Below are 24,639 nucleotides of genomic sequence, written 5' to 3'. Positions count from 1 at the left end.
CCTTAGTTTCCATTTCTAACCCTGTTTTATACCAACTGCAGTGTCAAAATAAATATGAAGGACTATATCATATAAACAATGTCTGTGAGAATGGTTCAAGACCCCTTGACATTAGATTTTTGTGGCTAAAAGTTGACCAAACTCACTTTTAACTTGCTACATTTCAATTTTACAGTCTTCTGAGACAACAGACCAAAACTAATGACTCACAATGTTATAAACACTGTACTGAACAAGACAAAATATTCAAGACGGAGGAAACCAAAATATAAAATCTTAAGAACTGGTAAATGAAAAATGCATATTAATCAACCACTGTTCTGAAAGTTAAGAATCTTCCTATAGTGGTTTCTGCCCTTGTACCAAATTATTATCATTTTCATTTACCATGGCATTGACACAGGACTTCTAGATACTTCAAAGAAAGCCTTAATACTTAAAGCACATTTGTGTTACTGTAAACACTTTATTTTTGCACCTGGAGCCCCACAGTCGCAGCAAACATTGTTTCCAGGCATGCGGCAGATATCCTCAGTGATGGCTCGTGTCAGATCCTCAACGCTGTTCTCTCCACTTGGCCTCCTCTCATCCAGAGCCACATTCAGAGCCTCCTGCTTACTGTTTGTTAGCACTGATATCCACCTGATATTTTCAGTAAGGTGCAAAAATAAGTATAACCATTAGAGGGCGACAAGAAACTTCAGATTGAAGACATGTAGCTTGCATCAGTATTCCCAGGTGGCACAATGCATAAAAAAGTCATTTGTGACTAATTATGAGAAGTTACATCAGGTTTCATTTGCAATTAATGAGAAGATGCCCTCGGTCACAGCTGAGGGAATTTCTGTAAACAGTTTAAGGCTTTGTGCACTTCTAATCAGTGAATAAACTCTTTTGGATTCATTTCTGAAAAGGTGCAGTATAATAATCTCTTCACTAGCTCCTCTTTAACTCTGACATTTAGCAGAAGATTGAAGTATGGGCTGTGATCTGACATGGGAAGCACTTCAGTCAACGTACAGACAGCCACATCAGAGGAATGAAATGTTACTTTTTTCTCTCTCTCGCCAAGAAAGGAGGCTCTGTTATTCTGTTTAGATGGAAAGGACAAATTTGGAAAGGTGTGTGTGCACAGAAAATTATTCGAGCTCTTTCCTATCTGACACCATCCACACATTCTCATCCACACAGACTCAGAGTAAAAGCTTTTGGTTTATGATTGTTAGCTTTGAGATTATCTTTATGCAAGCTTTATGTATTCCTAAGCATTGATAAAATTCACTTTTAGCAGATATACACTAGCCTTCAAAAGTTTGGGATCTGTATAATTTTATATTGTTTTTAAAATAAGTCTGTGAAATATACTGTGAAATATTGTTACAATTTAAAATAACAGTTTTCTATTTGAATATATATTTATTAAAGTAATGTATTAATGCGATGCAAAGCTGAATATTTAGCAGCCATTATTCCAGTCTTAAGTGTCACGAGATGCTTCAGAAATCATTCTAATATGCTCATCTGGTGCTCAGAAAATATTTATTTATTATTATTTATCTGATATTTCTTCCTCACACTTCCTTTTTCAACAGGAAATACAGTAATACATTATTTACATCTCATTTACAGTTTGTGCATAGTTATAGATAAATGTAGTACGAGAAAAAGGTTTGCGTTGCTTGGATTTTTGCTTGCTTGCATAATTATGTTGCAATGACTCATTTAGGTACATAAATGCTTGAGTAGGTTCGGGTTGAACTAAATAGGGCCATTTGAGCAACATTTATTGCTATGAACAAACTAAAGAAAATACTTACGCCACACAATCAGACTCATCATCAGCCAGAAAATGGTACGTGCGATTATCTAAGAAAAAAGAAAAACCCTCATTATCTCTTTGGAAATTCACAATTCATTCTCAACTGGCACCAGCTAACGTGTAATCAGCAAACAATCAGGAGAGATAAAACAGGTTTGAGGTCTTATGTTAAAATAGAAGTGGCAGGAAAGAACAAACAAATTGTGCTCAAGTGCAAATACTGAATTTAAATAGTGCCCTGTTTTCAGAACAACCTGCCTTTAGTTCAAAGACTCTAGTATACGATCTCAAAATATGTCATGATTCTTACATAATGTCATAATGACACTAGAGACATGAGGCCAGAATAATGCAGATCCAATTAACAATTCTCGAAGCATCAGCTTGGAGTGACAATATATTGTGTGAAATATATTATATCACATGGGACAGAGCTCTTGGTTGGGAAATGCCAAGAGGGTGCGTGGTAAACTCACGTGAGATGAGGTCAAAGCATTTCTTGTCTTCTAGACTTGGTTTAATTTGGCAGGTGAGGAGATTCAGTTTAGTTGGCAATTTATTAGGCTGTAACAAAAGGATAGCACATCATCACTAACATATCATGACTAAAGGCCTGTTTAGTGATATAAATTTTCATCTCATTTGTATTGTGTATCAGCGCTGGTTTCAGCCTTTAAAAAAATGTAACTGAACATCACGGAAGCATAAAATCTAAAATAATTATATAAATTTAAATTAAATTAAATATGAATAGTTATATATTTATAAATAAATATAGTATTAATAAAAAGTAAAAATTATAACAAGTCGATTATAATACAAATGATATACAAGTAAATATAAGATTGGAGTAATAGCTTCTTAAAATTCAGCTTTGTCATCACTGAAATAAATTACATTTTAAAATATATTCAAATAGAAAACAGTTATTTAAAAAATATAATACTTTTTCTAAATATTACCGTTCTTATTGATTTTGATCAAATAAATGTAGCCTTGGTAAGCAAAAAAGATGCCTTTCAAAAATATTAAATATCTTGAACTTTAGAACTGTACTGTAAATATAAAAAAAAAAAAATCATAAAATTTACTAAACTATTCATAGTACAAAATTAAAAACGACAGATCCACACAGTACAATACTACAATACTAGGTACGAAATGCCATTTGAAGATGCATTGTTTGATATCATATGCATGATTTTGACAACAAAAATTTCCTGATTGGTCTGCAAAGGATTTACAGATATTCCTGAGAAAATCTGCAACTGATTTGGTAAACTAAAAACCTGAAGAGTGCTTTAATAAGGTTATACCAAGTTTCACAGCACTATTACAGCCTACACTGTAGAACTGAACATATATCCAGGATGGATTCACAGTTCATCACCGAAACCAGCAGAAGAAAAAAAAAAGCTTGCTGCTGGATTTACAGAGAGAGATGTGAGTACTCACAGTTCCGTGAGCGATGGTAAGATAGCAGTTCTGCACGGTACATTTCCTCTTCTGCCACATCTTCCTCAACCTATCAGAGAAATGAGATTATCAGCACAGCATCCACGTCACTTTCTCCTCAATCAACACAAAGCTATATAGTGAATGCAGAGACAGATATGTGTGTAACTCCCAGCACAGCGTGTCCTACAGCACATGAATAATTTGAAACGATGGGCTACCAGAGCACTTCCAAAAGGATTTATCATGTTACGTCATGTTTGAAGAATGCAGGATCCGGGATCAGAAATTTGATAATATCACAACCATTAATTCATTTACCCATCACTCCTCTTGTAGAGGTAGCCTGATTTCTCTGTGCCATATTGCTTGTTGCCTTGAAGCTGATGCATGCTGTACACAGTCTGTCTGCTTAGAGAATCCTGCACAACAGACGCATAAATGGAAAAGTCATGGTTTGTTTATATGTGGTGTGCAAAAAGCTTTGGTGATTTTCATTGCCTCTGTGCATGGGATATTACACAAAACAGCATAAAGGGATAGTTCCTTTTTTTTGTTCTTGGGAACATTAAATTACCATAGAATTAGTCCATATGATAAGAGATGATATGTTTCAGTTCACTTTTATTCTTGGGAAAACAGTGGTGTGAGCATTGTGCAAAATATATTCATTTGTGTTTCATGTAAAAAAGAAAGTCATACAGGCTTAGATTGAAATGATGGGGATTAAATGATGACTGAAGTTTCCTTTTTTGCTGAATGTAAAAGTAAAGTCTAAACCTCTCAAGCTGAGGAGAAAGTCACACAAATGTTATTCATGCATCGAGGTGCTAACACCAAGAGGAAGTACCAGCTCACACTTATTATGAAGGGTTAATACATGCAGGAAATGCACAACAGATGAATGCCACTCATGCAATGAGTATAAATTTGATTTACAAAATTATATTTCAGGATTAATGATGTTTCGATTATCATTTCAAATCGTATCTGAAATTTGAATTTAAGACACCTTAAGTCTACAGGGCAAATGTACGAAGAAGCATGCTGAACATATGTTTAACTTGAAATATTCCAAATATCAACGGCTTTCAGAAATCAAAAACATGATAATCGGACATGAATGTTTCAGTGCAGTCTGACAGGAAAGGTGCATTCCTAACAACAATGTCACACATGCACAAGTTCATTTTTTCAACTGCAGTGAGAAACATAAGGTGACAGTTCACGTGCAAGTGTTTATCGGTAATTACAGATGCTTGTTAACATCACATGCTAAGTAAAAAAATAAAAAAAGTCTCAACTTACTCTCCTGGACTGCTATTTTGTCAGAAAAGCATTTAGAAAATGAATTTTGTTAAGAGCTGCTCTTCGCAGTCATTCCAGGCAATTTTTTTTTATTTATTGTAGAAGATGATTGACAGAAACAAATATACATTGATCCCCCTCCACCATAATCCCATTTAATACTTGAATAGGACTAACAAATAACCCCATAAGAACCTTTCTATTTATTACCCGGACAAATAATATATACTGCATGCACTGCAACATAAAATGTTATTGATTTTCCTGGAGTGAATCAATAGTGGTGGGTGAACTCTGAGACAGGAAAAACATATAGTAGAGCATAGTGGTGGGTTAGTGATATCAGTGATATACATACAGTACATAGTCATATATATGTATATATATCAGTGTGTGTGTGTGCAAATATATAAATGCAAAAAGGATCAAAATCAAAAAGTTACTGGGAAATAGCCATTGTAACAACTTGCCCCAGTCTCCACTATACATAAAGCAAATAAAGTGTTGTTCTTTACCTCTTTGAATTCGGGCTGCAGAGCAGGTCTGAGCTGATCTCTGAGAGAACAGAGCTGTCTCTTCTCATCATCCTGCTTATGTTTGATCTACATAAACACACACACACACACACTTAAATTCCTCCAGAGTCATCCTACAAGTCCTCTCCTCCATGTACATTCCCCAAGCCATGTTTTTCTAAGCTTGATTACTTAGGCTTCGGGTAAGACAATGGCCCTTTCATTAAGTTGTCTGTCACTCACAACATCACTGCAGCAGCTGATAAAAGCTGTTTGCTTTATCAGCCATAAATTTACTGTTACCAACTGCTTACAGTGCTGGTTTTTCTCTGAGTCAGTGTGAGGTATAGCGGTGAAGGCTGGTAACCTTGATGTGCCGTGATCAAAGCAAACAAAGCCGCTCTGTTGAGATTCTATGTGGTCTTGAATGAAAATCTGGGATGTAAAAGAATCTACATTTTTATCATCAAGAAAATGTTGGTAGTGCTTCCCAGTTCTGAGTAGGTTGCGATGCAGTTGCTAGATGGTTCTGGTTGATTTCTAGAAGTGTTAATTGAGTATTATTTATATACTATTATAGTACATATTTATTTATATTTTTAATTAGCTTTTACTTTTATGTTTCCAGTTATCATTATGAATTTAGTTTATATTTTTAGCTCGTTTTGTGCTTTTGTCATTTTTATTTATTTATTTAGATTACTTTTTTTTTGTTTCAGTTATAGTTTATTTTTAGTTTTAAGGTTTTCATCTATTTTTTTTTTTTTTTAGCTTTAGGTCGATTAAAAAACATGTTTCATTTAACAGAAATAATCCTGATTGCTGTGTACTTTAAGAGGAATTTTGGATGCTTTTCAGCTGGTCGAGCTAGGAAATCAGCAAGTTAACCAGCTAAACCAGACCAAGAGTCCAACAAGACCAACTTAATCCACATTAGGCTGTTTAAAAAAGGGGTTTTCAGCAGGATGGAATTTTATATCTAAGATGAGAGTCAGTGTGAGTGTGCACGTATTGAGATGATCGACTATTTTAGCCTTCAAACTATTGATCTGGGCTGACTATACAAAGCATGTACAAAGAGATGAAGAAATATTATAAATGCACTGTGTTAGCTTGGTGGATGATGGGATGCCATAAAGATGCAGAAAAATTGCCCAAAAGTCATTTGCTGCTCAGCATGAGAAATCTACTCACTAAGATATATTAGGCTGAGAATGAACAAAGAATGTGAAGGATCCTCAGTACTTTTCAATTTAAAAAATAAAGACCTCGCTTATAAGATTGTAGCCTTTATGAAGAAATCTTAATTAATACACTTGGGATCTATATGATGGACTGAGTGATTAGGGCCAATGTCATGCTCATTCTGGGCTTCATTGCTGCAAAGTGAGATGTGTTCTGAATACAGATTAGAAAAACAAAAGAACAACAATAAAAAAATATGAAAGTATACGTTTATATTTTTTTATATATTTTATGTAAAATTATATTACATTTATATTATATATTTCAATATATTTTCTATTATATAATTATATATACTATTGTTTTTATTATATATCTTATTTATACTATTATTATTATTATTATTAACAAGAAGAATAACACAATAATTATTTATATGCAAACATTTTGTTATTATCATTATATTATTATTATTAGTAGTAGTATTTTCTTTTTCCCTTTCATGCAGCATTACAATGCAGTTACCATCTATTTGAGTCTTGAGTATTTTGTGTATGAATCCTATGTGCCTGGCAACACAAGAAAACACCTTAGATGGCTGTTCACCCCTATATCTTCCACTTTTGTAAGTGTTTTTGTGGCTTATTATGATTTTAAAGTGGGATTTGTGCCACAGCATGTCATCTGCCCTATACATTAAGAACATATCTGTGCAAGCAGCAAACATGGGCAGGATCACTCACAGCACTCAGCTGTCCCGTCAGGACATCGATGTACTGCTTCAGCTTGTCCGTCGCAGCCAAACACTCCTGAAAGAAACTGACAGGAGAGAGCAATTTTAATTACAAATCACATAATGAAACGCCGTTGTTAGTCAGGGAAGCATCTCTATTCCTCTTTCGCGCTTCTTTCAGTGGTTTCACACCCTCTCAAATTCCAGTCACACTCAAAATAGAGTAACAGACTCGAGCATGGAGGGATGCGACTATAAAGAAAGGCAATCAGTCACACCACACATGCATTTAACTGATGGTGATGTGCCAGGCAGGCACAGGTGTGCTTCCCAGCCCACAGATTTCTCTTCACACGGATGACTTTGTTCATTTTGTCATGGTACGGTTCATGCCAGTGGACAGATCTACTATAAGAGACTGAATATCTTGCTTTACAGTGACTTCTCCTACAAAGGATTGTTATGTATCCATAGAAATGCACAATAAATTGACAAAACCTTTAAAAATCACAGTTTTATCACCGACTTACTTGCATTGGGAGTGGTAGTGTTTGATGAGGTTCTGTAGCAGGTCTACTCCTTTCTTGGTCTTAATTTCATTTACTTTAATAAGGTACTGTATATGAGAAGAAGAAATGAGATTTAAAGAAATTATTGCTTCTATTCGGCAAGGACACTTTGCATTGATAAAGACTTTTACATTGTTATAAAAAAAATAAATGCTTTCAAATGTTTCAAATAAATGCTTTTTAACTTTCTATGCACACTGTAAAACCCGACAAGTTAACTTAACTCAAACCATTTGAGTAAACAGATTGCCTTGATTTAAACCACATTTGTTGTAATTCAAAAGCCCAGAAGAAATGCCATCAGGTGTTAACCTGTACCTAGATGTAGGTTGTTATACTTTATACTGGTGATAATAATCATCAATTATTGAACTGTATGGAGTCTAATCTCTGATTAAATAGGTGTTGTGAAATTTGATTGATTATATAGTAAAAGTGATTCTAAGTGGAAGTGGTTCTGTGATAATCAGTTAATCTGAATGACTTTTCAAACTGTCAAAGTCAAAGTCAAAGTCAAAGTCACCTTTATTTATATAGCGCTTTAAACAAAATACATTGCGTCAAAGCAACTGAACAACATTCATTAGGAAAACAGTGTCAATAATGAAAAAATGATAGTTAAAGGCAGATCATTATTGAATTCAGTTATGTCATCTCTGTTCAATTAAATAGTGTCTGTGCATTTATTTGCAATCAAGTCAACGATATCGCTGTAGATGAAGTGTCCCCAACTAAGCAAGCCAGAGGCGACAGCGGCTTCTATGGTGTTAAACAGTCACACAAAGACATCAATAATCAGAATATGAACCTCAACAATGGTGACCATAAAAAAAAATGCTGCAGAGCATTCTGGGAGCCATGGATGAGTTTTGTACTACAATAGTACCCAGCATGCATTGCAGCATGTTTTTTTCGTCACCATTGTAGAGGTTAATATTCTTATTATTAATGTCTGTGTTTGACCAATTACTGGCATAGAAGAAAAATGTATGTGTACAAAATGTTTATGAAGTCATTTTTATATTAACTGAATCTTAGTGTCATTTTTACTAGGTCCACTTCTACTAATTGCACATTTATTTCATCAGAGATTAGACTCTGTACGGATCAATAATTGTGAATAATAATGAATAACTATCATCACCAATATAAAGTGTAACAATCTACATTTAGGTACAGGTTAACACCTGATGGCATTTCTTCCGGGCTTCTGAATTACAACAAATGTGTTTTAGAAACACACGGTTATAACAGCCAGAGAAAAGACTAAGACAGAAGTCAAGGGTCAAGAGCCCAACTAAAGCAAACACTGATCTCTAACATGGTTACTTCAAATGAAACAATAAATCAACATCTAAACCTTAGTTCATTCTCAATAAGATCTTCTGTAGACGTCTGACAGAAATAAAGTCAGTCTGGTTATTAATAAGTGGAGCTTGTGATGCTGTTTGAGGGGTTGTTTAATCAGATCTTGAGAGATTTCATGTATTTTATTTCAGTTGATTTCATCTAAGGCTGTGTCTGAAGTCAGTTGTAGTAGTTCTTGTGTTTCTCTTTTCTTCAGTAATTATGTTTGTTAACAGCAGCTGTTCATCACTAATTCACAATCAGCACTTAGTTAATCACTTAATTACTTAATTGCAATGTAAATATTCTTTCAGTGAACTCAACTGAATTAAGTTCAGAGTACTTATAACTGTTAGTTTTTTCAACTTAAATGGTTTAAGGCAATCGGTTGCCTCAAACGGTTTGAGTTAACATAACTTAAGGATATCTGTTTACTCAAACCGTTTGAGTTAAGTTTAATTGTCGGGTTTTAAAGAAAAGGCAATCGGTTTACTCAAACGATTTGAGTTAAGTTAACTTGTCGGGTTTTACAGTGCATCAAAGAATCCTGAAAAAAAGACATCACGGTTTCAAACAAAATATTAAGCAGCACAACTGCTTAAAATTAATGATAATAAGAAATGTTTCTTGTGCACCAATTCGGCTATCAGAATGACTTCTAAAGGATCGTGACACTGAAGACTTGAATAATGGCTGTTGAAAATCCAGCTTTGAATCACAGGAATAAATTGCATTTTAAATATATATTCAAATATTTAATATTTGTAATAATATTTACAATTTTTACAGATTTTACTGTATTTTTTTCTCAAATATATGCAGCCTTAGTGACCATTCTGTAACATTAAAAATTCTTACAGAACCTAAACCTTTAATAGTATAGTGTTAGGTCGTGCAGATGTACAGTCAGTTACTGCTTAGTGTATTTCTAATTTTGAGAGCAATATTGTCTTAATAATATAACGTTAAATTAAAAAATTGACACAATATAAATGGGGCCATCATTTTCACCCACGCTAGGCATCAAAAAGATTAAAAACTCCTGGTTTGAAGTAATAGTGTCCTAGGGAATGTTTTTACCACTCATATTTAAAGATGACAAAACAAATAAGCTGATCACAGCATTAATCTAACAACATCTGTCATGTTCCTCTACAGCTGCTTACACAAACATGAGCGGATCTTACTTCACACATCTGTAGCTGGAACATCCTGCGCTCTTTCTCCATCTCTTCTGCAATCTCTCCTCCGCTCACCTCTTTGCGCACCATCCCATACTGCTTCGCCAGTTCCCTCTTCTCCTTTTCGATTTTAGTGCTGAAGGGGACAGAAATCACATGACAGTGTGGTCAGCTCTACTGTATAGTGTATTACTTCATAATACACAAACAGATGGTATGTATTTGATTCGTGGAAAGAGAAGTGAAGCGAGACACTTACAAGAATTACAATTAAATGAAGAACAGAAATTAGAAGGAGCAAAATAACAATACAGGAAGTACTGCAAGGATTTCTGGCAACAATCAAAGGTTAGGTTTTTGTTAAAAAAGGGAATTTCATAATATTAATTATATTTTCACATGATATCCATTATAATACATGCCAAAAGGACCACATTTCTGGTTTGGTGTTCATGAAGGAGCACTTGAGTCCAACAGACATGTACACAAGGATAAAACTACACTAAACAACCTAAAAAAACTGTGTGAATAAATATTAGAACGAGAACAGGTGAGAGTGATGCTACAGAGTATATGTAATGTATGAGGCACAAAGAATATGAATCCTACACAGCTTCTAAAATTGGTTGTTACTTCACACACACACACACACACACACACACACACACACACACAATGTCTCTAGTCTAATGAATCAAAATAAAACCACCGCTCAGTGGATGTCAAATAAGACAAAACAGCTTAGTTTAAAAACAGTGTTCTAAAAAGCACTCACAACTTATTCTCATAATCTCTCCATGCCTTGTCAAAAGGCTTTTTCAGGTCCTGACAAAATGAAAACAAGGAGTTAGAACAGAGTCAGACTTACATCATCTTATGGTCAAAGACAAGAGCATCAAGACAGAAAGAGAAGAATTAAGAAAAGTTTGTCTTATCATAGGTCTCATTACTCTCTGCTTATGGTTAATAATCTATGTAATAGAGCTCTACTAGCACAGGCAGGGAACACATATGCCTTGTTGCCTTCTGGGAAAATATCCTTCACATTTCATCTATATTTAATGGTATGTTGGGTCCTATCAAAAAATGTTTAATATTTATACAAATTGTTTGAATCTAATTTAATTAGCTGAACTTATAAAATTAGTTAAAGTCAGATTTATCTACATTTATCTGATGGTAACAATTACAAAGCAAACCCAAGAAAAATGTCACTTCAAGTGGATCGCTTGTATTGCAGATTATACTTACACCTTTGACCTCTTTCAGATCCCCTTTTACAAGTGAGTCCAGGAAGAAGTTGACGTTGTGCAACATGCTCTTAAACTGATAAAAACAGAAATATTAACATGTAAAGTATGAGCTGGCAAACCCCAGTGATGTCAGCATATACTTGCAAACAAACATAATTAGAAATCAATTTAACAGGAATAAACATGGAAGGGATAAGGAACTGTGGACAGAGAGCTGAGACAACCTTTGGCGAGGAAGCTGAGTTGTTTGCATGTAAGGCCTATCTTGTAAGTCCAAACCATGACTATTACTAAAAACACTCTATGGGATTACGCAGAAGCCTAATGGAAAGCCCTCACTGGAGCTCCATGTGTCTCACCAAGTTCTTCATTGGCATTAGCAGTTCTTTGGAGAATTCTGCAAACTTATTATATGCAGAGGCTACTTCCTGTTCTCCATTGTTGCAGAAATTCACAGCCAACTTCTCCATGGAATTGATGTATGACTCCAAATGTGAAATGTGGTCTGGAGGGAGATCAGCAGCAAATATTCAGCACAAACCCACAAACCATGAAAATATAACTAAGAAAACAAAGTTGATTAAAAGCACAAGACAATAAAAAAAATTATAAATTCATACATAGCTGGGCTGAAGGAAATGTTTTGGCATGCTCTGTCAATCTCTAATGAAATAATGCTTATTCAAAAGAATAAATGAATGCTGTTTACAGTCTAATGTGCAGGACATTCAAAAAACAACTATGGCATAGTAAAGACATTTGTGACAGGATGTTGATAGCAACCGGCTAACCGGCTCATTTTCTCACGCATTTAAACACAAATACACCCAAAAGATTCAATGTAATTTCATGTTACCTTGGCCAGATATGTGCTTTGCTTTGGCTGCTTTCTTCATTTTCTGCAAGATTGCACGGTCAGAGTCCAAGGCCTGTCAAAGGAAAGAAAAATTACATTTTAAATTATATTACAATAGAAAAGTTATTTATTTATTTATTTTTTTACAATATTACTATTTTGAAATAAAATCAATAATTATGTAGCCTTCTTTCAAAAGCATTAAAAGATCTTACCAACCACAAACTTTGGAACCTTGAATTCAGTGTACGTCAATTTGCATAAATGCTTATGGAAAATGCATAAATGGAAATGTATTTTCATTACAGACCACTTCAATTTGTTTAAAACATGTTGAAATAGCCACAGCTCCTTACAGAAACACATTTCCTGTTTCAAAACAGCAATTACATGCAATCGTGAAATGATTATGAAATCATAAAAGGCGTTTGCCCACTGAAACTTGAATGCTGAAATTACACCTGCTATATTTTCTATACTAAAAAATTTAATCTAGTGACATGAGTAATGGAAAAGTTGAGTCACTATAAGGCAGCAAGTGGAGCATGAAGTCTGATTGTTGTGTCATTAATAAGTAAGTGCAAACAAGGAAAAATTAATTAACAGCTTCGTAGTCACGTGTTTACAGTCTGCCATCTGAGAGCATGATACATTGCTGTGTGTGGTTCAGAATAGTGAATTGCCTTCAACAAGTTGGCTCATTTAAGCTATTTCCACCTACCACAATAGTGTAGGGCTCATGTTGTGCAATAAAAAAGCATTTGTTGCATTATGGGGCCTCATAAACAAGATTCCAGATTTTATTTCACATAGTGTCGCAACATGCCTGACATTGAATGTCTAGTTTAACGTATAACTCCACTACTTAAGAAACCCAACCTCAACCAATCTCTTTTAGAGAACTACAGACCAGTTTCCCTTCTTCCTTTTATTGCAAAAACACTTGAACGAGCTGTGTTCAAACAAGTCTCTACATTTCTCACACACAACAATCTCCTTGATAGCAACCAATCTGGCTTCAGAAGTGGACATTCAACTGAGACAGCCTTGCTCTCAGCTTTTGAAGCTCTAAGACTGGCAAGAGCAGAATCCAAATCTTCAGTACTTATCCTGCTTGATCTGTCCGCTGCTTTTGACATGGTTAACCACCAGATCCTCCTATCAACCCTACTGGCAAATGGCATCTCAGGAACCACACTTCAATGGTTTGAGTCTTACCTATCAGATAGGTCCTTCAAAGTATCTTGGAGAGGTGAGGTGTCCAAGTCTCAACATCTATCTACTGGGGTGCCTCAGGGCTCAGTTCTTGGACCACTTCTCTTCTCTGTCTACATGGCATCATTAGGTTCTGTCATTCAGAAACATGGCTTTTCATACCACTGCTATGCTGATGACACTCAACTCTACCTCTCATTCCATCCTGATGATCCGACGGTAGCTATTCGCATCTCAGCTTGTCTAACAGACATTTCTTCCTGGATGATGGACCATCACCTTCAACTCAACCTTGCCAAGACAGAACTGCTTGTGATTCCAGCAAACCCATCGTTCCATCACAATTTCACCATCAAGTTAGGCACATCAACCATAACTCCTTCAAAAACAGCTAGAAGCCTTGGAGTTATGATTGATGATCAGCTGACTTTCTCAGACCACATTGCTAAAACTGTCCGATCCTGCAGATTTGCTTTATTCAACATCAAGAAGATCAAGCCCTTTCTTTCGGATCATGGTGCACAACTCCTTGTTCAAGCTCTTGTTCTGTCCAGGCTGGACTATTGCAATGCCCTCTTGGCAGGTCTTCCAGCCAATTCTATCAAACCTTTACAATTAATTCAGAACGCAGCAGCAAGATTAATTTTTAATGAGCCAAAAAGAATACACGTCACCCCTCTGTTTATCAATTTGCACTGGCTTCCAATAGCTGCTCGCATAAAATTCAAGGCATTGATGTTTGCCTACCACTGGCTCTGCACCATTTACCTAAATTTGTTACTTCAGACTTATTTGCCCTCTAGAAGCTTGCGTTCTGCAAGTGAACGTCGCTTGATTGTGCCATCCCAAAGAAGCACAAAGTCACTTTTACGGACTTTTAAGTTAAATGTTCCCTGGTGGAATGAACTCCCCAACTCAATCCGAGCAGCTGAGTCCTTTGCCATCTTCAAGAATCGGCTTAAAACACATCTCTTCCATCTTTATTTGACCCTCTAACTTTAACACTCACTATTCTAATTCTATTCTTAAAAAAATCTAACTACCTTTCTAATCTTTTTATATTCTATTTTCTTTTTATTCATTATGCAATTGTATATGTGTGTGTGTGTGTGTGTGTATGTGCAAAGACCTCTAACTAGCTTGCTCTATTCTTTTTTATTTTTATTTTTATCTGTTTTCTTTTTATTTATTATATTATTTAAAATCCCATGCTACGTGTACTGTGTTAACCTAACTGAGACTTGTTATAGCACTTATATATCATTGCTCTTTTTGTTGTTTTTGATTGCTTCCACTGTCTTCATCTGTAAGTCGCTTTGGATAAAAGCGTCTGCTAAATGAATAAATGTAAATGTAGTTTCTTCATATCTTGAATGGGAAACAGTATTTCCTGTGGATGTCTGTCCCAATTATCCCTGCCTTCATTCAGGATAAACAGTTTGTTCCCCAGGGTGTAAAATGAAGCCATGCAGAGGGTCGTAACACTTCCCTAGCACATATCCCATCAGCATGTTTAGCAGAACCCCAAACGGTGCCCATCTTTTTAACCACAGGTGATTTAGCATTATCAAATTTTTACAAAGAGAGAAATCTCCAAAATCTTATTAGCTAAAAAAGAAAGGCTTGGGTTTAATACTTGAAGGTGATCCCAGAATGCGTTTAGCAAAAAGCAATTAATTTGTTAGCTGAGAAAAAAGGAAAGAGGGCAGCTGCCATGTGATGATCAAACTAAAGGATCAATTATCTTCAACAGTGCATTTAATAGATAGTCTAATGCTGCACTTGTTCCAGGTCAAAAATAGCACTGCAAAATGTAAAATCAATCCAAACAAGTGTTTTTACTATCACAAATATATCATATACCCATAATTAAATGCAAGGAAGCACGAGATTGCACACAAACTCAATTGCAACATGCATTAATTGCTGGAATACACAAATTTTGCCTAGATTTCTGCCCAAATTTGCAGTCTGGAGAAGTCGACACAGAAGGAATAGACTATTAAATTTTTTTGTGTTAGGACCAAATTGAAAGTCTGGTATTTTATGACACCCAATTTTGCTCTGGAACCATAACACAGCAAATGATTCCTAGTGTTGTAAAATCATTTCAGATTTTAAAAGTCATGTGTAGTATTCTAGCCTTACAGTAACACATATTAATTAGGTTTCCACGTGAAAAAGTCATTGCTATTAAGTCATGTCTTCGGTCTGATCTGCGGTGTTTTGTCTTGGTGTCTCTGAGCACATGGGTTTTATTTTGGCAGCTCACCATGTGTTCTGCTGTCAGTGTGTCTTCCCCCTACCACTCGTTATCATTAATTCTCTGTGTTCTCTGTCACACCTGTAGCCACTCTTTCCTCATTAGCTCTCCCCTATTTTAGTTCCTCTCGTGCTCAGTCTTTTGTCAGACTGTTGTTGTATGTGGTGCAATGCTTTGCTTGTGACCATCTTGTCATGTTTGCTGTTTTGATTTGTTCCTTCTCATCCTGCTAGAGTTGATTGGTTCTGCTTCCTGCCCTGGCTATCTCATTTCTTTTGAGACCTGGATACTAGGGGTGTAACGATTCACTCGTTTTCTCGATGCATCGATTACAAACCCTGTCGATTCATATGCATCATCTTGAAACATGATTTTTGAATCGTGAATCACCTATCTTGGACAGTAATCGATTCAAAATGCTAAGAATCGAATGAATCGCGATTTCTATAGCGATTCAATGCTTTCAAAATGTATACACATTAAATTACTACACGCACGAATTAATGGAGACCTTGAAGAGTGTTCGTGAATCGTGCCTCTTATCTGTCCTTCACGCGCTCCACTGTTTACCGACTGAGACTGTCACGGGATTGCGCTCGCGCTCCGTTCGTCTCTGACGCAGCTGACGTGTGATCTGTAGGACTCGTGGCCAGTAATGCTAACGTGAAGTAGTTTTACTTTTCTGTAGTTTGTCGCTCTCATAGACGTGCCAGGCTATATCTGCAGCTAAACTGAATAAAAGCATAATGAACTGATGAAACTAAAAAAAACCCACAAACAATTTATGAATGATGCAGTGCTAATTGACATTTATTACAGTACAGAAACTATAAAGTATATTTTCTACCTTATTCTGTGCAGAAAATTTAAATAATTGCTAATTAAATGTAGCCTAGTATATAAAACAATCATAAAATTGCCATTAGGAAAAAAATATCGATTACAAATGATTGATTATTGTCCAGCAGTGTATTTGATTTATTACAGCTAATTAAAAGTAATTAAAAAAGAAGATAATTCCTTGTAAAAAAAAATAATAATAAAAAAATAATAATAATAGCCTAATAATAATTATTATTATATAGGCTACATACATAAAATGATTGTATTTGACATTTCTGTCACTTCTGAAATTATGGCTGCGCCCCTGGTGTGACAAAATGTTAGCTTATACATAATACTCTTTAAGCTCTTTTTTAAAAACTTGGCTTACATACATTTTTACGTATGCCATGTCACATCATTAAACTAGCATTTAACAATGGACAAAAGGTTTTTATTTATTTTTTTCTAACCTATGGTTCTCTAACCATAAATGCTACTGTAATTTGCCCCCTGACTAAGCATTTAAAGAATTTAGTAGAAGCATTTAAATAATCCAGTGAATGCACTTAAAGAATGCAGAATCGAATCGTTATAATCGAATCGAATTTAATTGTGAATCGAATTGAATCGTTCTAAATTTGCAAAAATCGTTCTTGAATCGAATCGAAAACCTATGAATCGTAATCGAATCGAATCGCTGCCTTGCCAAAGATTCACAGCCCTACTGGATACATTGCCCCAGCTCCTCTCTGCACACTAAACACTCTCATTCAGGGAATTCAGTGGGCCTTTGACGCTGCGTCACAAACGACGCTCTGGTTGGTGTGACTATGACGTTGCGTCACGGATAACGCTAGGATCGGTTCCTGCTGAGAGGCTCTTTCCATGGCCCCGTGGACTTGATGTGATCCTCCATTTTGAGTTCTTGTTTTCCCTGTTTGCTCAGTGAGGGCATAAACTTTTCTGTTACCTGCAACTGAATCCTGTATTTTCCCTGACATGTCACCTCACTTTTCTGAGTGTTTTAACACTGCTGTGCGGTTGCTAGTGTGTTCTAGGTGGATGTTAGGTGGCCACATTCACAAACGTCCTGTGTTTGAGTTCTTTAAGTCAAAATGAAACCGAGTTGCAATATCTTTTTCCACGTTGTGACATACACCTGAGTGTAATGGATATTCAGTCTATCCAGTGGTTGTTGATTGGATTTTAACTTGTAAGTGCCACACTCCAAGGAGAAGTTGAACCACACATTTAAAATGACGTGTCTCCAACTAAGAAAATTGTTCGAAATAGTTTTTACTAATGTTCCCAGTGAAAATGTATGTTGTATGAACATTCAAAATGTCTATACAAATGTAATGGATACATTCTGTTGATCAATTTGCAAACATTATGGGAATGTTACTTTTGAAGTGTTCTGAGTGTTCTGAAAAAAAAATAAAACTTTAGATGAACATCCAATTAAAATGCTTCAGAAGAATGTTCCATGAATGATGTAAAAATAAAATTTGTGTGCTAAAGTTTTTAGAACCGTTTTAAAGACTATAATTCCAATAAATAAAGTTATTGGAAGAGCGTTTATTCATAACTTGCCAGAACATAAGCCATAGTTCTGAGAACATTCCCTGTTTGCATGAGAGGTGAATGCAACCATTAAAGATGACTGTCTAGCATGTGTTTACATAGAAAAATAAATGAAATAAATAAATGAAGAGTCAAATACACAAAGTTCATGTCAGTAGCACTGTTTAATGTTACTGCATATTAAGCGTAGGAGAGCAGTTTCATAACATGATTAAAACTCTGCAACATAACTAGATTCTTTGTTCTCCTTAGCCTTGATGAAATCAACTTCCTTTAAAGAAATCTCAGTTTCTATGGAGACTTCTTCCTGTTTCAAAGCCGAGGACTTCTGTCTGTGACACTCTTGTCTTATCTTGCTGTTTTTATTCTCTAAGGAAATAGGCCTATCAAATGCCAGCATAAAAGGATTATAAGCAATAAATATTTTTTGACATCACACATGATAGTATGAAGAGGGAAATGTAAATCACTGTTATTAGTTCAGAGAGCGTATCATGAACTCCTCATACAGCACAACTGAGAAACATGTTGGGTGTGATCTGAAATCATCTGACATTGGGCAAGAGTCAACTGTCACTTAAAAAACACTTAAAGGGATAACTGATCCCAAATTTAAACTGCTGGCATTGTTTACTCACCCTCGAACTTGTATGATTTTTTGCTATTCTTTGGAACACAAAATGATTTATTGCAGAAGCTGCTTGGCTTAAAGGATTTTCAATGCAGATTTCCAACTTTAATTTTGCCTGTCCTTCACATAAAACTATCATAGCTTGAGAAGACCAAATATATTGTATGGAATACCTTTATATGCTTTATGTTGTTGTGTTCTTTTTGTAGCTTTAACACTTCATTTAAGTTAGATAAACAGGAAACCAAGGAATCACATTCAGAGCAGCTCGTTTTAAATCAAGGATGTTTAACTTCCTTTACCCTTCCAGTCAGCTCTGTGTACACTGAGCTAGTAACAGTTCAACCATACAGTGGTTCACCTAGAACAGCATTCCATGCTGAAATTCACATTCCCCTGACTAGGCAGTGAGAATTCTGTACTCACAGATCTTTTGTTCTTTATGGCAGCAATGGTGCCTGGCCTTTTAAATTGCATTTAGTGCTATTACATGAAAATGATTGTGAAATTCCCCACTGCACACATAGAAAAGATAGAACAAACTAAGACGAGTGATAAATGATGATAAATTATGAAGGTTGTCATCACCAGAATGTTGCTGATTCTGTTTATACTGCAAAAAGAAATGCCATCCTCTTCCTAACATTGTACCTGGGAGAGGTTTTTTATGGACAGCACAGTGATCCACAACCCTAAAGAAGACAAGCAGTTTGAAGAATGGATGGATGGATATAAAATTTAAAGGAATAATTTACGTGAAAATGCAAAAAAAATTATATGTTTAATATTTTTCATACTTTTATAAAATACTATCTCAAAATGGGATATAATACTATATATGTATAAATATATAGGCTATACATACAGCATATACACACATACATGCATGTATAATATTATATCCCATTTTGATATTGATGTACAAATATCATTAAAAAAAAGAATATATATATATATATATGAATATCTTTACATATTAGTAAAGGTCAAAAGGTCAAAATATTCATCCATTTTTACCACATTTTAATATAGGATAATATCTAATATTGTAATATAATATAGCAAATTATATTTAGAAATAAATGACTGACTAAATAAAACTTACTAACTCATCTGGTTTTCACCTAAATATGAAATAATACCTTAATATGGGATAATATTATACGGAGCCCCGCACATGACATGCAAGAAAAAAAAAAAAATTGTGCGCACGATTTACTAATTAGTTCCCTCAATGTACTAAAATGTGCACACGATTACTATTGTGTTCCCTCGATTTACTATTGCGTTCCCTTGATTTGCTAAATCGAGTGAACAAATTAGGAAATCGTGCACACAATTTATAAATCGAGTGAACGAAATAGTAACTCGAGGGAACGCAATAGTAATCGTGTGCACGTTTTAGTACATTGAGGGAACGAATTAGTAAATCGTGCGCACTTTTTTCACACATTTTTCATAATATGACGTATAACATTTTTTATTATGTGGTTTGTCACAAACACACACACACACACGGAAATTCAAAAATAGCAAAAACCCACTCAGATGAAGCTCAGCAACATGAAGAACACAGAGCAGGTTTGTCAGAAGTCAGCAGATGTTTTATGATATAACATATGCTGATGCCACTTCATTTGATAATATGTTGCCAAAATGACATATTACATAATGAAAAAAACTTTTAAAGGGATAGTTCACCCAAAAATAGATATTCTGTCATTAAGTTGCCCTCATACCAAAACGTGTACGAATTTATTCTAAGGAAGTCAAAAGAAGATATTTGACAAATGTTAATAACAAAACTGTTGGTTACCAGTAATGACAGTAATGATTTAACTGGGTCCCTGGGGAAACAATGTCACAGGGTTAAGACAAATGGGTTATCAGTTACTTTACCTACTGAATTATAGTTTTTTACAGACGCTAGGAAACATTTCTCAATACTTAGGTCACTTTTGCAAAACTCTTCACACAGTTCTCCTAACCAACTTTCAGCTTGGCAAAGCAGTTCATTTCACATTCAAAATGCACTACAACTACCAAAACACTTTATTCAGGTCTCAAAACAACTCATTCTTCCAGAACACTAGCAAAGGTTGACAGCCGACAAACACAGTTTGTCACCCACAAAACAATGACCTAAAAAACATTAACAACATGTAGCATTATACAATGTTTTCTTGTGTAAAACAAGGACACATCTCTGTTTGTAATTCACTGCAATATATGTTACTGGAATGAATCAGACATGATGCAGAATTTGTCAATATTTTATGTCGTTTATTTATTTTTATTTTTTTGCAATTATAGAATTACAGTAATTCCAAGATAGAAGAAATTGTATACACACCATCCACTGATACAGATACAATAGTAATGCTAATCTACTAATTATCCAATTGTTATTATAGCATTTAATTTTAAGATTTAAAATATATTTCATTCAAATATTACTGTAGAAATGTAGCAAATTGCTGTCTTATTCAGTTTTGTATTATGTTATTGTTTTGAACATAAGTTTAACAGTTTTGAAAACAGTATGTAAGCATGTGCAAATTGACTTGTACGTACAAAGAGTTTTGGCTGTTGTTGTGTCTGAGTGAGAAAATAATTCATGAAATTTGAGAGATGTAGTCATTGAATGCATTTTGTGCCAAAGCAATGATAATCGATCCTCAGTTTAGCCCAAATAGACTTCTGTTGTGCTCACTGTGTGAAGAGTTTTGCAAAAGTGACCTAAGTATTGAGAAATGTGTCCTAACGTCTGTAAAAAACTGTAATTTTATTTTATTCTGCAGATGCTCTCTGTAGTATTATTTTTCTAGAAGATTAATATCATTCACCTTTAAATATATATTTTACAAAATACTATTCAGTTCTTTGTTTTAAACAACTAAAAGAACTCTGCATTACTTTAAATGGTTAAAACAACAGCCTCAGCTACTCCTGCTGGTGCAGCAGATTATCCGAGCACTCCAATTATCTTTCATTATTCCTCTCCGGTGCCTCTGCTAATCCCCAGTCGCCTCTCATTTCAATTTACTTTCAGCAATATACAATGGGAACGCACGAGCATCATGTTATGTTGAAGAGAGATAGCTGAGGTGTGTATTGGATCATCATCAGACTGTCCAGGGAAATCTTTTCAGCTCCTGCTTTGCCATTAAGTCACATGACCTAAACACAGACTCTATTATAGCATGGGGTTCCCTTTATCTCTCTTGAGGTCAGTGCAGATTAAGGCAAAGCATCTGTGTCGTCTTATTTCCCTCTCTTTAATTTTCTCAAATATCAGGTTGGCGGATCCAAGTGCTCACAGTTTCAAATATTAGAGGGCAAGTGAGATTCAACACTGAATGAACTGGAATAGGTCTAATGAAGTCCAGTGTTGTTTGGCTCATAGACTAAAACAGTTCAAAAAATCTTCAAAATATCTTATTTTCTGTTCCAAAGAAGAAATAAAATCACACAGGTTTGGAACGACATGAGGATGAGTAAATGATTTTTCATCATTGATTTTCCCTTTATAGTCATACATATTTCATATATACTTGTCCAAGCAGCAGGATTTACTTCAGTGCTTGTAAATCTGCACTAAGGCAGATTAAACGGAGGTGTGCTTCATTTATGAAGTGTGGTCTGGGAACAGTCTTGCACTTTCTGTTATGAAGGATGAAGAATGGTTCGGATAGTGGTGGCTGACTTTTCAGAAGAAAGACCAGACCACCACTCAGACTCTCTTATAGGCTACCGCTTTTGTCTTGAACCCCCCTGAGGCTATGCGTGTGCAAAGCTCACTAGATATTAAGGGTCCCATGCTGTCACATGAAACCCAAACAATCAAGCATGTAATGTGGTGCACTCTTCAATTTGTATGGCTGTGTATTGCACAGGTCAGGTCATCACCATAGTTACTTCACATTCCACTATGTCACTCTTATTAAAGCAGTCATCATTCAATTGTTACCATCCTGACCTGGCTGTACGCCTCAAATTGGCACAACTGGGGGTCTGAAAATGAACTCTCCAAGAGCCAATGTGCATAAAAATTGGGTTCTGGTTTATATTATTATAAGCTTAATTTGGAAAAAGGATGGCCTGTGCTGTGTCAAAATCTGCAATAGTAAAAAAAATATCATTGTTTTCAGGACAATAATATACCATAAATAAAATATGATCTTCATTAAAATAGGACATGATCCTGGATCAACATCCTTTGTCATCCAATCATCCCTTACCCTAAAATCAGAAGCCAGTGATTGGTTCATAGCTAGGAGGCTTGTTTCAACAACAACAACAGTAACAAAGGATGCTGACACAGAAACATTACAGTCATATTCATGGGCTGATTCCTCTGCTCCAGAAGATCCATGAATCCTAAGCCTTTGTTTATGAAGCTCAGTAAATGCGAGATGAAAAACACGTGCTCGTGATAATACAGCAAAAGCTCGTACTGACGCACGAGGAAAGATGCGCGACATAGATAGACATAGGCAAAATAAGAAATAAAAAGTAAATACATTACTACAAAAACTGAAAGATTGCAAAGTATTCGGTGCAATTTAATGTGCAATAACGACGAGGAAATGATGTTAACGCGCAATGAAATGTGTGATCCTTCCTCTTTCAGCAGTAGCCTATTGTATGCCATAGGCTATAGAGACATGATATTTAATCATTATAACAAATTTAAAAGCACCCCGGTTAAATGAATAAAACAATTGATATACTATAATTTAGGATTTAGCTTGAAATCACCTGGTTCGTGTTGGAAATGGATTCAACAAGACAAAGAGCATCAGTATATGTTGTAGTAATGTTTGAAGCAGTGTTCATACATAAAAATACATGAAAACCAACGCGTTCATTGGATTAAGCTGTTCTGCTTTGAAACAAAGCACCGTTAAACAGGATAAAGGGCATATTGCCTTCACAAAGAAATTCTGAGACCAGCTCCTGATGATGGACAGGACAGAACGCCTTCATTTATTCATCATGTTGTACAACTTAACTGTCAAAGACATAACAAACGAGTAGTACACCAGAACGCAGCACATGGAAGTATAATATCATACCTCCTCGATATTGTAGGCGGAATTTCGGCAACTTGTCATTTTGGTGTAGAAGGAAGAGGTGGTGGGAGAGCTGTAGTCCTCCAAAGTCTCCGCGATAAACTCGTCCACCGATATGAACTCGGGCATTTTGGAGGAAAATTAAGAAAATGCAAATGATGAAAGAAATGTTTCACAGCAAGCCCATTAAAAAGGTTGATACTGTTGGTGAGGAAGTAGCTAGAAAAATGTCAAGCAGTTCTGAAAAGTTAAGACAACAGGAAAGTAAAGTCCAGCAGTGTTGTATTTGGCTATAGTGGCGAGCATAAAGAGGAAACTGGTCGGTTTTAGTGTCAAGTCTAGCGCTGACTGCTCGATAGTGCGCATGCGCAGTCGGCCGATGGTCTTCACAGCACATCAGTCAGTGGCTGGGTGGTTGATAGTGGTGAAACTATTATAGGCATCCACTGTGGTCAGTATATTATCCGGTAGTGGAGATGGCTTTTTTTAAGTGCATTCTGAAAACAAATAAAGACACCAGGGTTGCATAGCCTATATGCTTATATTTATTTAAATATATTTATATGTTTATAAACAGCCACTATGTTAAGACTGTGTCTTAAAAATAGTTTGAGCAGCAGATAACTGGTCAGTCTTACCTTCAGATTCAAATTAGACCAATCAACCATTTTATGTCTAGTCTAAGCAGGCTATGCAACCAGCAGATATTTTAGATATTTTTCTGTAATGTATTGAATCTCATAGTCTCTTAGTTTAATTGCTATGCAGTAACTAATTGTGTCAATTAATAATGGACGATAAATAATAATTTTAGGTCAAATATTA

At 35.3% G+C, this 24,639-nt stretch overlaps 1 protein-coding gene across 2 annotated transcripts in view; it reads right to left on the bottom strand.

Annotated features, from left to right (window-relative positions):
• The window catches only part of LOC132119529 (arf-GAP with SH3 domain, ANK repeat and PH domain-containing protein 2-like), a 33,360-nt gene extending 9,226 nt beyond the window's left edge, over positions 1-24,134 (bottom strand). For both annotated transcript variants that reach the window (XM_059529573.1, XM_059529574.1), the window contains exons 1-14: positions 23,818-24,134; positions 12,222-12,294; positions 11,725-11,870; positions 11,364-11,438; positions 10,888-10,937; positions 10,119-10,248; positions 7,546-7,631; positions 7,026-7,101; positions 5,098-5,184; positions 3,596-3,696; positions 3,275-3,344; positions 2,296-2,383; positions 1,818-1,866; positions 479-642 (exon numbers count right to left, since the gene is read on the bottom strand). In XM_059529573.1, the coding sequence (XP_059385556.1) occupies positions 479-642; positions 1,818-1,866; positions 2,296-2,383; positions 3,275-3,344; positions 3,596-3,696; positions 5,098-5,184; positions 7,026-7,101; positions 7,546-7,631; positions 10,119-10,248; positions 10,888-10,937; positions 11,364-11,438; positions 11,725-11,870; positions 12,222-12,294; positions 23,818-23,943 (1,321 nt within the window). In that variant the 5' untranslated portion in view covers positions 23,944-24,134. The remainder of the gene's footprint in view (positions 1-478; positions 643-1,817; positions 1,867-2,295; positions 2,384-3,274; positions 3,345-3,595; positions 3,697-5,097; positions 5,185-7,025; positions 7,102-7,545; positions 7,632-10,118; positions 10,249-10,887; positions 10,938-11,363; positions 11,439-11,724; positions 11,871-12,221; positions 12,295-23,817) is intronic.
• Positions 24,135-24,639: the final 505 nt, after the last annotated feature.

Source organism: Carassius carassius, chromosome 38 (genome assembly GCF_963082965.1).
Source record: "Carassius carassius chromosome 38, fCarCar2.1, whole genome shotgun sequence".
NCBI classification, from domain to species: domain Eukaryota; kingdom Metazoa; phylum Chordata; class Actinopteri; order Cypriniformes; family Cyprinidae; genus Carassius; species Carassius carassius.
Note: the sequence above shows the minus strand (reverse complement) of the source record. Positions and strands in the feature narration are given on the sequence as shown.